The 13,489-nt window shown below is 43.2% G+C and overlaps 1 protein-coding gene across 11 annotated transcripts in view; it reads left to right on the top strand.

Moving 5' to 3' along the window:
• Positions 1–13,489, top strand: part of SAP130 (Sin3A associated protein 130) — a 90,939-nt gene that overhangs the window by 34,347 nt on the left and 43,103 nt on the right. For 7 of the 11 annotated variants that reach the window (XM_030801086.1, XM_030801089.1, XM_030801083.1 and 4 more), the window contains exons 12-14: positions 1,802–1,923; positions 5,528–5,830; positions 8,438–8,615. In XM_030801086.1, coding sequence (XP_030656946.1) covers positions 1,802–1,923; positions 5,528–5,830; positions 8,438–8,615 — 603 coding nt within the window. The remainder of the gene's footprint in view (positions 1–1,801; positions 1,924–5,527; positions 5,831–8,437; positions 8,616–13,489) is intronic. The other 4 variants (XM_030801090.1, XM_030801085.1, XM_030801088.1 and 1 more) reach the window with 1 other exon arrangement.

Here is a 13,489-nt window from a genome sequence, read left to right as displayed (position 1 = left end):
TTTGAGTTCATGCTGATACCTCTAGTTCAACCCCATCGCTTCCCCCATTCCATGTTTGTATCTGCGTCTCCCATAAAGAACCCTATACAGTATGCACAAAGTAATTTCAAAAGCAAGTTATTGTTAAGTGTTCTAATTTGATCATTTGTGTCTAGGAATGCTTACAGATTTTGATACATTGATATGTCCATCCACCTTGTTGAATACTCCTATCAGCTCTAAATGTTTATAGATTCTCTAAATAATTCTTTAAATTATTAGCTCTAAATGTTTATAGATTTATAAATTTCCTATGTACATGTTTATTTTGCCTACAAATAAGGACAGTTTGAGGGGAAAGCAAGAGGGTCTTATCATTTTCATTTGTTTTTTTGTTTTGTTTTTGAGACAGGGTCTTGCTGTGTTGCCCAGGCTGGAGTGCAGTGGCACCATCATAACTCACTGCAGCCTCGACTTCCGGGCTCAAATGATCCTCCCACCTCAGCCTCCCGAGTAGCTGGGACTACAGGCACATGCGATCATGCCTGGCTAAGTTTTTTTATTTTTTGTAGAGATGAGGTCTCACACTGTTGCCCAGGCTGTAGTGCAGTGGTGCAGTCTCGGCTCTTGCAATCCCTGCCTCCCAGGTTCAAGTGATTCTCGTGCCTCAGCCTCCTGAGTAACTGAGATTATAGGCGTGTGCCACCACACCTGGCTAATTTTTGTATTTTTAGTAGAAGACGGAGTTTCGCCATGTTGGCCAGGCTGGTCTTGAACTTCTGGCCTCAAGTAATCTGCCTGCCTCAGCCTCCCAGAGTGCTCAGGCTGCTCAGGCTGGTCTCGAACTCCTGAGCTCAAGTGATTCACCTGCCTCAGTCTCCCAAAGTGCTAGGATAGCAGGCATGAGCCACTGTGCCTGGCCTACTTTTATTTTCTTAGGCATTTATATCATGAATAACTATTGACTGCTGTCGAATATTTTTATCTTTTATGTTTTAAATTATTGTTCTCTTTTAATTTTTAAAATTTATCTAAAACGTGAATAGACACTTTGATGTTGAAGCATTTCTCTCCCTATGATAAACTTTATTCGATCATGATGTATTTAACTTTATATGGTACTTAATTCAATTTTATGTAGGATTTTTTTGTTGTTGTAGTGAGATTTGTTTATAATCTTTCTTTTGTCATATTCTCCCATTCCAATATTAGTATCAAGGCTATGTCTGTAGTCCCAGAATTCAGGCAGCTGAGGCAGGAGGCTTGATTGAACCTAGGAGTTCAAGGTTATAGTGTGCCATGATTGTACTGGTGAATAACCACTATGCTCCAGCCTGGGCAACATAGCAAGACCCTGTCTCTAAAAAAATAAAAATAAATTGGATCCCATTTCTTCTTTCCATTGTTTCTGAAGCAGTTCGAATGAAATTGGGATTATTTGTTTTTTGTATTTTTAATGAAATTGGCCAGTAAAACCAATTTGAGTTGAGTGTAGTTCATGAGGAATTGAGCAGGGAATTTTTGATTACCGAGTTTTTGTGAATTGGTTTTCAGACTTATTCTCAAAAATCACCCATAGAATATTATCTATGTTTTTACATGTATTGATATAGTTATTTATAGTATCCACTTTTTTTTTTTTATTTTTTAAGTTTTGCATTCTTGGTGTGTGTCCTGTGATGTAAGAGTTTGTTTGGGACACAATTTGAGCAAAGCTCGTTTGACAGTTCTGAAGGATACAAAGAGGAGCGGGGGTACAGGATCATTTGAAAGTGAAAAAGAAAATGACTATTTTGTTTGCTATCATCTGTTCTGTCTCTAGACCGTCTGTTCCCGTTCAGTTCCAGTATTTTTTGCCAACTTACCCCCCTTCTGCATACCCACTGGCGGCACATACCTACACCCCAATCACCAGTTCTGTGTCCACTATCCGACAGTATCCAGGTATGAGCCCTGCTTTTTAGATGACTTTTCAGTTTAACTTTTGCCAACAATAACGTAGAAATTGATGAGGGGTTATTTTTAGTATGGGATTAATTATTTCAGCTTCTGTTTTCAGATTGAGATAAAACGTGAAGCTTGAAGGTCTTAAATAATCATCTTTGTGATCTATAAAATGTTGTTACTCAGTGATATTTGCATAGTATTATGCTACCCTGAGGATACTCATGTTAACAATTTTTGTTACTCCTTAAAATGACAGTAGTTACAATGAATAGAGCTGCACTTTTATAGGGTTTCCATTGTTTTATGCAAATTTTGACTGTATTTTTAAAAAATTTATAAAGGTTTGTTTATAATAACTTTTACTTTAGGTTCCATGGTACTTTGTGCAGGTTTGTTATATTGATAAATTGCATGTCACAGGGATTTGGTGTACCAGTTCTATGTTTTTTAGTTCGGTTATGCTCTCCTCTCACCATCATGACCTGTGAATAGTGTTCTTTTTGCTAATCCAGGAAAAACAATCGTTAAATGTCAGAGTCTGTGTAGTCTTTTCCTGTGGGACCCTCAGGTCACTCTGGGCATCAGAAAGCCTTATTTCCAGCCAGGCGCAGTGGCTCATGCCTGTAATCCCAGCACTTTGGGAGGCAGAGGCAGGGCAGGCAGATCACTTGAGGTCAGGAGTTCGAGACCAGCCTGGCCAACATGGAGAAACCCCATCTCTACTAAAAATACAAAATTAGCCAGGCATGGTGGCACATGCCTATAATCCCAGCTACTTGGGAGGGTAAAGCAGGAAAATCGCTTGAACTTCGGAGGCAGAGGCTGCTGCAGTGAGCCACGATTGTGCCGCTGCACTCCAGTCTGGGTGACAGAGTGAAACTATCTCAAAAAAAAAAAAAGCCTTATTACCTGGGGCCAGGCGCTGTGGCTGATGCCTGTAATCCCAGCACTTTGGGAGGCCATGGTGGGCAGATCACTTGAGCCCAGAAGTTTGAGACCAGCCTGGGCAATATAGGGAGACCCTATCTCTACAAAAAATTAAAAAATTAGGCAGGCATGGTGGTGTGTGCCTCTAGTCCCAACTACTAAGGAAGCTGAGGTAGGAGGATTGCCTGAGCCTAGGAGGTTGAAGCTGCAGTGAGCCATGATGGCGCCACTGCACTCTAGCCTAGGTAACAAAGTGAGAGCCTGTCTCAAAAAGCAAAAAGACAAAAGAAAGTGTTATTGTTGCCTGGATTGTGGACATTGCCCTCCTGCCACACGGTGCTGTATGGCAGCCAGCGGCATGTGTGGCCACAGAGCACTTGAAGTAGGTTAGTACATGAAAACCTCGATTGTTAATTTTGTTTAATTTCGAGAAATTTCAAGTATGTTTGGAACAACTTAGCAATGCAAAACTACTTTTTCAGTTGTAGGCTTTGTGAAATCAAAATATAGATTAAGCATTTCTGATAAAAATTCGTGAGATGCACTCGAAGAGTAAAATATACCCTAGATTTTGAAGACATAATATAGAAAAGAGGATGTAAAATATCTTGTTAAGAATTTTTAGGCCAGGCACAGTGGCTCACGCCTGTAACCCTAACACTTTGGGAGGCTGAGGAGGAAGGTCGCTTGAAATCAAGCTAGATGAGACCTAGTCTCTACCAAAAATAGAAAAATTAGCCAGGCATGGTGGTGCATGCTGTAGTCCCAGCTGCTTGGGAGGCTGAGGCAGGAGGATTGCTTGACCCCAGGAGGTTGAGAATGCAGTGAGCCATGTTGTTTGCGTCACCGCACTCAAGTCTAGGCAAGAAAGCGAGACCCTTGTCTCAAAAAAAATGTTTATTAATGACATATTGAAATGGTAATATTTTTAATATATTGGGTTAAATAAAATGTATGATCAAAATTAATTTGGTCTGTCTCTTTTTTTTTTTTTGAGACAGAGTTTCACTCTGTTGCCCAGGCTGAAGTGTAGTGGTGTGATCTTGGCTCACTGCAACCTCCACCTCCCAGCTTCAAGCGATTCTCCTGCTTCACTGTCCCCAGTGGATCGTATTATAGGCATGCGCCACCACACCCAGCTAATTTTTGTGTTTTTAGTAGAGATGGGGTTTCACCCTGTTGACCAGGCTGGTTTTGAACTCCTGCTCTCAAATGATCACCTGCCTCAGCCTCCCAAAGTGCTGGGATTACAGACGTGAGCCACCGTGCCTGGCCTGTTTCTTTTACTTTTTTTTTTTTTTTTTTGAGGCAGAGTCTCGCTCTGTCGCCCAGGCTGGAGTGCAGTGGCGCAATCTCTGCTCACTGCAGGCTCCGCCCCCCGGGGTTCACGCCATTCTCCTGCCTCAGCCTCTCCGAGTAGCTGGGACTACAGGCGCCCGCCACCACGCCCGGCTAATTTTTTGTATTTTTATTAGAGACGGGGTTTCACCATGCTAGCCAGGATGGTCTTGATCTCCTGACCTCGTGATCCACCCGCCTCAGCCTCCCAAAGTGCTGGGATTACAGGCGTGAGCCACCGCACCCGGCCTTCTTTTACTTTTTTTTTTTGAGACAGTCTTTCTCTGTCACTCAGGGTGGGGTGCAGTGGTGCAATCATACCTCACTGCCTCCTCAATTTCCTAAGTTCAAGGGAATCCTCCCATCTCAATCTCCTAAGTAGCTGGAACCACAGGCATGTGTTATGATGCCAAGCTAATTCTTTAATTTTTTTATGGAGATGGGGTCTTGCCATGTTGCCCAGGCTGGTCTCCAACTCCTGGGTTCAAGCATTCCTCATACCTCAGTCTCCATTGAGATCATAGGCACAAATCACCACACCGGACTCTTTCTACTTTTGTATTGTAGCCACTGGCAAATTTAAAGTTGTGGGGGTGACCCACTATGCCATTGAACAGTGCTGGTCTAAAATTTCAAACATTATAAGATACTTGTTTATTTAGGGAAAAGGCAGTTTATAAGTGTAAGATATTTAAATAGCTTTGAAAACAAGTTCCTACATCTCTGGATTGGTTTGATGACTGAGGAAAAAGTCCTCTGTGTTTATTTTCTTTCCAAAGATAGTGAGAAATTCCTCCTTTTTTGTTGCTTTCTGTGAATGCTCTTGTTTTCTTTTTTTTTTTTTTAATATACACAGTAGATGGGGCGTTTGCCTTGTAGGACACAGGACACTTGCTTGTTCTCTCTTTCTGGTGGATACGTGCCATTTGAAATTCATAACTACTGTATTTCAAAACCGCCTGTGATAGTGGCTCCATCAATTAAAGCAGAGGTTGTTGACCTGGGACCTCTGGTTGTATTTCTGACGTTTTATATTAATTATTTAGCACAGTTGCCTGGCTAAGATTTGCAATTTAATAGCTGATTGCCTTTTTTCTTGTTTTAATCATATTTCTAGTAATCTTTAGAAAGACAACATCATATTGGTAGGAAGTGAAAGGAAATAACAATCCCAAGTATATTAAGTTTCAAGTAACAGTGTTTATTTTTTTTCAAACCATGGATTTAGATCTTATACAGTGGAAGAAATCTGTTTTTATTTTAATGTTTTTCTCTTTATGTGGGCTGTGTGGAATGAAGCTAACCTTCTTGTAGTTACCTTTTGCATCATTTTTAGTTTCAGCTCAGGCTCCAAACTCTGCCATCACAGCTCAGACTGGTGTGGGGGTAGCGTCTACCGTCCACCTAAACCCCATGCAGTTGATGACAGTGGATGCATCGCATGCTCGACATATTCAAGGGATCCAGCCAGCACCCATCAGTACCCAGGGCATCCAGCCGGCCCCCATCGGGACCCCAGGGATACAACCCGCACCACTTGGCACACAGGGAATTCACTCAGCAACCCCAATCAACACACAAGGGCTTCAGCCTGCACCAATGGGTACTCAACAGCCTCAGCCTGAAGGAAAGACTTCAGGTAATTTTAAATTTTTGCACAGAAGGTGGTTTGGACAAAAGAAATACATTTGGGTTTAAATCCTTTCTCTGCCACTGGCTTTGTCGTCTTATAATTTCTCTAGGCATTCGTTTCTTCTTTGTATTAATAATATGAGTTGCTTAGAACTTACAGTTTCAGGGTCACTGTAAATGTTAGAAATAATATACCTCACTGTAATCCCAGCACTTTGGGAGGCCGAGGCGGGTGGATCACGAGGTCAGGAGATCAAGACCATCCTGGCTAACGTGGTAAAACCCCACCTCTACTAAAAATACAAAAACATTAGCCAGGCGTGGTGGTGGGCGCCTGTAGTCCCAGCTACTCAGGAGGCTGAGGCGGGAGAATGGCGTGAACCTGGGATGCGGAGCTTGCAGTGAGCTGAGATCGCGCCACTGCACTCCAGCCTGGGCGACAGAGTGAGACTCTGTCTCAAAAAAAAAAAAAAAAAGATACATCAACAGCCCTAGTATTCATTTGCACATAATGAGAAGTGTTATCTTTTTTAAAAGCTCCTAGTTGTGTAAAAAAAATTCACCTTATAAGTAGTATTCTCATTGAAGATTTTCTTCAGAGTTGTACATAAAGCTGTAAAATCTTATGCTGATGTTAGCTAATATTATGAATTCTTAAAAAGAAATACTAGTGGAATAACATTTTGAAAAATGGAATAAGTCACTGTATTTAGATCTTTTTGAGACAGAGTCTCACTCTGTCACCCAGGCTAGAGTGCAGTGGTGTGTGATCTTGGCTCACCACAGCCTCAACCTCCTGGGCTCAAGTGATCCTCCCACCTCAGCCGCCTGAGTAACTGGGACTATAGGTGCAAGCTACCATGCCTGGCTAATTGTTGTATTTTTAATAGAGACACAGTTTTGCCATGTTGCCCAGGCTGGTCTCAAACTCCTGGGCTCAAGTAATCTACTCACCTTGGCCTCCCAAAGTGCTGGGATTACAAGCATGAGTCATTACACCAGCTAGGTTATTTTTTTTTTCGGCTGAATTTAAGATTCCATGTACTTGGATTATTATTAATTAGCCACTTCTCTGATGTAGTTTAAAAAAACAAAATGGCTGTTTCTCAGCCAAGGCACTGATTTTTTTTTTTTTTTTTTTTTTTTTTTTCTTTTAAAGACAAGGTCTCACTCACTCTGTTGCCCAGCTGGAGTACAGTGGTACCATCATGGCTCACTGTAGCCTTGACCTTCTGGGCTCAAGCAGTCCTTATGCCTCAGACGCCCGTGTAGCAAGGACTACAAGTGCATGTCACTACACCTGGCTAATTATTTTTGATTTTTTATAGAAACAGGATATTGCTTGTTGCCCAGGCTGGTCTCGAACTCCAGAGTTCAAGCTATCCTTCAGCCTTGTCCTCCCAAAGTGCTGTGATTACAGGCATGAGCCACTGCGCCTGGCTGGAGCTATGAATTTTAATTGTTCTGTAGACCTTGAATTCAACTATTTAATCAAAGTCTCTCTGATTTTTTATTACTAAACTACATGTCTATGATAGAGATGCAGTTTACCCATAATGACCCACCTGGTAGGATGTTGTACTACATGTTTAAGGGCACCTGCCAGAAAACTCATGATATTAAGTTGACTCCTATGAAATTGCCATTTTTATAGGTCAAAAACTGTCAAACACGGGTATTTTCTGATTATGATCTCATGCTCACCAGTATTTTGTTGCTAACTTTAAGTGTATAGTTAAAATATCTGTTAGTTGAATGTGTTTCTAAAGATAGACTGGGGAGGGTACCATTATTGAGGGTTGAGAGAGATTGGTATTTTACAAAAACTGAATGACTACATTTCTTGAAGTGTACATTGGAGCATGCTATCAGGCTGGTAGATGGTGTTTTCTATTTGTGGCTCTTGTATTAAGCCTTTCTTATCTGTCAGTTTTCTTATCTCTAAAATGGGAATTACAATGATGGTAAGAATTATATCAGTAAAAAATATAAAGTAGTAGAGTGAGAGACTATACTAGATACTATATACTTTGTTCACCTTATCTCATTTATTAGTAACTGTGATTATAGAGCAAAGAAAAAATAATGGTATGGACCAGGCGTGGTGGCTCACGCCTGTAATCCCAGCACTTTGGGAGGCCAAGGTGGGTGGATCACTTAAGGTCAGGAATTCGAGACTAGCCTGGCCAACATGGTGAAACCCCATCTCTACTAAAAAATACAAAAATTATCCAGGTGTGGTGGTGCACGCCTGTAATCCCAGCTACTCTGGTGGTTAAGGCAGGAGAATCACTTGAACCTGGGGGGTGAAGGTTGCAGTGAGCTGAGATTGCACCACTGTACTCCAGCCTGGGCAACAGAGCAAGACTCTTTCAAACAAAGAAAAAGAAAAAATAATGGTATGGATCATGCATCAGTAGACTTAGTAACTGCTCCCATTTAGCTATCTGCTCTTTGTCGGATGAACATTGTGCTCCTGTCCCTTGTCAGTTTGAAATTGGACAGTTAGAACATGGATACCTAATTCTAGTGGTCTCATCATTTTTATTTATGTCTTCTGTGGCATTTTGTTTCCCTCTCTTCAATGGTCTTTCCTGTTGCCTCTCTCCTCTAGCAGTGGTGTTGGCAGATGGAGCCACAATTGTGGCCAACCCTATTAGCAATCCATTCAGTGCTGCTCCAGCAGCAACAACCGTGGTGCAGACCCACAGCCAGAGTGCTAGCACCAACGCTCCCGCCCAGGGCTCATCACCACGGCCAAGCATACTCCGGAAGAAACCTGCCACAGATGGGTGAGTAGACCTGGTAGTGCCAAATGACACCTCTGGTTCTGGATATAACTGGTATACATAATAGTCACTCTTATCTAATGCTGGTATCAAACTCATCTCTCATTTTCTGTGGCGTGTTAAAATTTCCTCCAAAACAACTTGACCACAGGATTATTCAGTAGAGCCTTACCCAGCTGAGACTGTAAGATCTTAACAAATCCTGGAGTCAGTGAGGTGTTAGTTTGTAAGCATCTGTTGCATACTGCTTTAATTCTCTCTAGTTCTGGAACTTCAATCATAGAACTTTTAAAGTAGTTTATAAGTAACTCTTGGGCTTGTGTAGGTAGTTACATTAACTCATACTATATACTTCATTCAGCATGAATCGTTGCTGTTGAAATGGGAAAAGTTCCCTTGTCCCCCTCGCAGGGCGTGCAACAATGGGAGTGGCTCGCTTCTTCATTGCCCTGCTGCTCAAACCTCTAGGGGAGCATACAGATGGGCAGGCTGTGGCGTTCCAACCCTGCAGCAGTGTCTAGAGGTGAATGTTTAACAGCTGAAACCCCAGTGGGCATGTGTCACAGGGTGCTCTTTTAGTTTAGCCATCCATAGATGGCTTGTATTAACCAGCTCAATTAGACCCCTGCCTTATGGCAAGGACAGAGAGCTTTCTGTATCCCAGGGTTCTTGCCTTGGTGTATTGGAAGAATGGGATCACACGTGGGCTTGGAGAATGAGTGTAGGGTTTTACTGAGTAGAAGTAGCTCTCAGCAGATGGGGGAGCCAGAAGGGAGATGGAGCGGCCCCAGCTCTCTGACTGCCCTGGCCAAACTGCGTCGTTCCGCTGGTCGGTGGCCTGCTGGCATGCCAGCGTCTATCATGTGCTCTTGCACCGGCATGCTCCCCTTGCCGTCCTCTCGCCGTCCAGCTGCCTTTGTCTTTTGCCAATGTGTTCCTCTTGACGTCCAGCCACTTGTGTGCCTGTCTGCTAGGGTCTCGAAGGTTTTTATAGGCACAGGATCAGGGCGTAGCAGGCCAGGGTGGTCTGGGGGAAATGCAACATTTGGGCAGGAAAACAAAAATGCCTGTCCTCACCTAGATCCGTGGGCACAGGCCGGGGATGGAGCCCTCACCAGGGACCCGCCCCTTCCCAGCACTTCCCTGCTCCCCTTCTATATCACTGTGGGCAAACAAATTCTGAAGTGTAGTAAGGGTCATATTTGGTAGCAGATAGTGTTTTGTGTTGCCATGTAAGCTTCTCAGTTCATGGATCATAGGCAGGAAGGTATGTGCTGTGCTGTTTGACTTAAACGTTCTGGAGGTGGGAGATGAGCAGACATGTTTCAGAGAGCAGAGTTTCTGTGGCTCAGCTGAGCTAATAGCGTCAACATCAAAAGATTAAAGCAAGTGCAAACTTAAATTGCTGGGACTAGGGTCCATGCAGGGTTTTTATTTGCACAGAGCTGTGCATAGACCGGAGTCCCTATCTTTGCTGTTTATGAATACTTTGTACTTTTTTAAAGGATAAGTCAGTCCATGACAAAGTTACCTTATTAGTAAAAACACAAGGCAAAGCTTGTGGTTAAGATGACAGATTGATTACACACATCTAAAATCTCTCCATCTCATAACCCTATATAACTGTTTTTCAAAAAAGTTGTAAACACGCAAGGATGAGGAGAACAGGAGAGGACACAGTAGCAACTGAAGCTGGGAAGCAGACCATCACGCGATGGCGTCCTGGCTCTGAGAAAGCTAAATGTGAAGCTTGCGTAGGGGAAAATTGAGAACCATCCTCTTTTAAAATTGGATAATCTTCAGAAGGACCAACAACAGGCAGATCCTGGGGGCGAAAGAAGGGGCTCTCTCCTTTAAGGAGGATAAGTTAAAACCTTTGAGTTTGAAAAGTGTTAAAGTTAGAGCCCAGAATCCCATTTTCTACCTATGCCAAGTGGTGTACTGCCCCTTCCCGACTTTAGCAGAAGCCTGAAAGTTCAAACTCTGCAGATGGTCCGCTAGGGTCGCCCAGCACTATGGAGGTCATGAGTATTTTACCAGAAAGAGATTGTGACTCACCGTGCGCATATGGAATGCTGAACACTTCCCAGTCCACTCTCTGCTTTCAGCTGATAGACCTCTGGCAGGTGAACTTGATTCTAGATAGAAAATGAGAAGAGGACTCTACTTTCCTTCTGGGGAGTCTATCCAGCCCAGGGGGAAGCTCTAAAGATACTGACACTAGGGCTTCCCTAAGGACAGGGTTAGATTACCCTACAGTGAACCTCATAGTACACATGCCCTTCCAAAGCTTAGAGCTCCCAGCCAGCATTTCAGTCCCTCTCCCCGACTCTTAATCATGAACATACAACCAAAGATAGGCACATATCTGAGGGGACCTCTAACGGTGGAAGACAGAAACCACAATAAATACATGCCCAAAGCACCTTGGAAGATGTAGAGGCCTGGCAGGGAGAATAAAACACAAAACAAATGAACAAAGATAAGCAAACACTATCCGTGATGCCTTCAGAAAGACAAAAGAAAAGGTTGCATCCACGAAACAGTAACAGTGCTATGCAAAAAGAACATTCAGAGGAGAAAACAACCGGTCCTGAAATAAGATAGCAGAAATTGAAAGATCAGTAGAAGAGTTGGAAGAAAAAATTGAAGAACTCTCAAACGTGGAACAAAAAGACAAGAAAATTGGAGAAAAAGACAGGAGAAAATTTAAAACAACAATAAAAAGAACCAGTTCAGGAAATCCAGCCTCCAGGTAACGGGTTTCAACAAGAGAGATCAGAGAAAAGGAACAGGGATTACAAAGTAAGGAGTTATAAAGTAATAGAGAATTACCAAAACTGAAAGAAATGAGTTTCCTGGTTACAGAAATGCTCTGCATGGTATTCAATGGATGCAATAAACTCAGGCTAGTATTTTGAAATTTTGCAGCACTGGAGACAAAGAGATGTGCCTGCTTCTCCTATACTTCCTCCCAAAGACCCTTGTACTGTGCCCTCTAATTCACAGCCTGTCATCACGTGACACTCCAACCTCCACCCCAGTGCCCTTGTCTCTTCTCTCCACGCCTTGCTTTAAACCTGGCTCTTCCTCAGGGACTCAACTTGCCCTGCAGCTGTCTAAAGTGGTCCCTGCCTCTCTTCCACATCCTTGCTGTCACTCAGCCTGGAGGTAGGCAAGGTGTCCTTGTCATGCCTCACCGCCATTTTCAGACCATTTCTCCTCAAAAGCATTTGATCTGTATTTAGATTTCATAAAATGTACAGTTGAAAAAGTAGTTTCACATAGCCAAGTTTTTCCAGACAATAAAAAGTTTATCAATAACTGGATCGAGTATCCATTATAAAATTCAAATTAATTAAAATGAAATGACATTAAAAATTTTGTTCCTGAGTTGCACTTGCCACATTTCAGGTGCTCAGTAGTACCATATGGCCTTCTTGTTGGGCAGGGCAGATCTACAGGCTGAGAGTCAAGTTAGATTTTGCAGGTATATCTGTATGCCCTTTGGAAGGACATGATGTCTGGCACTTTTTAGTGATAGTGAAACCCTCTCTTCACCTTTAATGATCAGAAATTATTTTCCAGCTCCCTGGCCCCTCAGGTGCTTGAGTGCTTCTCCTGCCTCCACCCTCCCCACCAGTGTGGGCACTTAGCACATAAGCTCAGTAAGCCTTCCTGACTTTGTCTCTGTGCTCCCATGCCCCTAGCCCACCTTCTTTCTTCCCACCTCCCTCCCAACGGAACTTCAGCTCCAGAGGGACCCCAGCAGCCTCCAGTCCATTGATCCACCTTTTCATGTTCCTCACTGCCTCTCATGGCCTCTTTCTCTGCTCTTCCTTATTCAGAGTCTGTGGTCACTTGCAGCCATTTCCTTACCCCCCACCCCACTTCGCTTTGTCAAAACCAGACTTAAATCCAACTTTCTGCTTCATTTATGCTGGCACATGTACAGCAGATTGTGGCAGGGAAAGCCACCTTGCCAACTGGTCTTGCTTAGCCTCACAGATGCACTAAGGTCTTAAAGCAGCCCATCAAAGTATATTCTCCTGCACCACTCCAGATAAGTATTCTACGTTTCCTTCTTTCAAAACTCCCAGGCTTCTTCCGTCTTCACTATTAGTCGACAAATTCCTCCTTTTTTGAGAAAAAGAAAATCGAAAGACAACTTCCACAGTCTGCAGCTATCACATCTATAATACTTACTGTGGCAGTACCCCGTGTCCTGCATCTGTCTGTTCCTCTAGACGAGCTCTCTGGGCTCCTCTCCAACGTGCCCTATCTCCTCCTCTCTTGCCTATTCAGGAATGATGCTCTAGTTCTTCTCCCCCTGTCTCCTACAGCCTCAGCTTTTTCTTGTTAGTAGATCATTCACATAAACAGTATAAACATGCTGTCAATTCTTCTGTCTGAAATATCCTTCTGTTGAGCTCACTTGGCTCTACTATCTACCACCCTAAATTTTTTTTTTTTTTGCTCTTCTTTGTAAAAAGAAATTGTCTATGTTTGCTGTGTCCAGTTCTTTTGTCAGTCTTTTTTTCATAATTTTCATGGAAGTATATAGAAAATGTCACAGATAATGCATGTATAGTCTCAAAATAAACAGTGTCCAACCACTGTATAGGTCAAGAAACAATGTTACTGTAAGGTCAGCCAAGAGAAAGGATGAGGAGACCCGAAGTCAGGCCAGCAAGCTTTATCGAGCTGCTTGGCTGCTGCACCACAGTTAGAGGAGGCAGCCCCCCTTTCAGACTAGCAGGGTTTCATAGGGCCAGAACTGGGTCGGGGTCGGGGAGCTGAGTCAAGGGTGCAAGAGGACTGAGTCGGGGTGAGGGAGCTGAGTCGGGGGTACAAGAGGACTGGGTCGGGGTGGGAGA

This window comes from Nomascus leucogenys, chromosome 20 (assembly GCF_006542625.1).
Source record: "Nomascus leucogenys isolate Asia chromosome 20, Asia_NLE_v1, whole genome shotgun sequence".
NCBI classification, from domain to species: Eukaryota; Metazoa; Chordata; class Mammalia; order Primates; family Hylobatidae; genus Nomascus; species Nomascus leucogenys.
The sequence above is the reverse complement of the archived record's forward strand: the minus strand, read 5'-3'. Positions and strand labels throughout refer to the sequence as shown.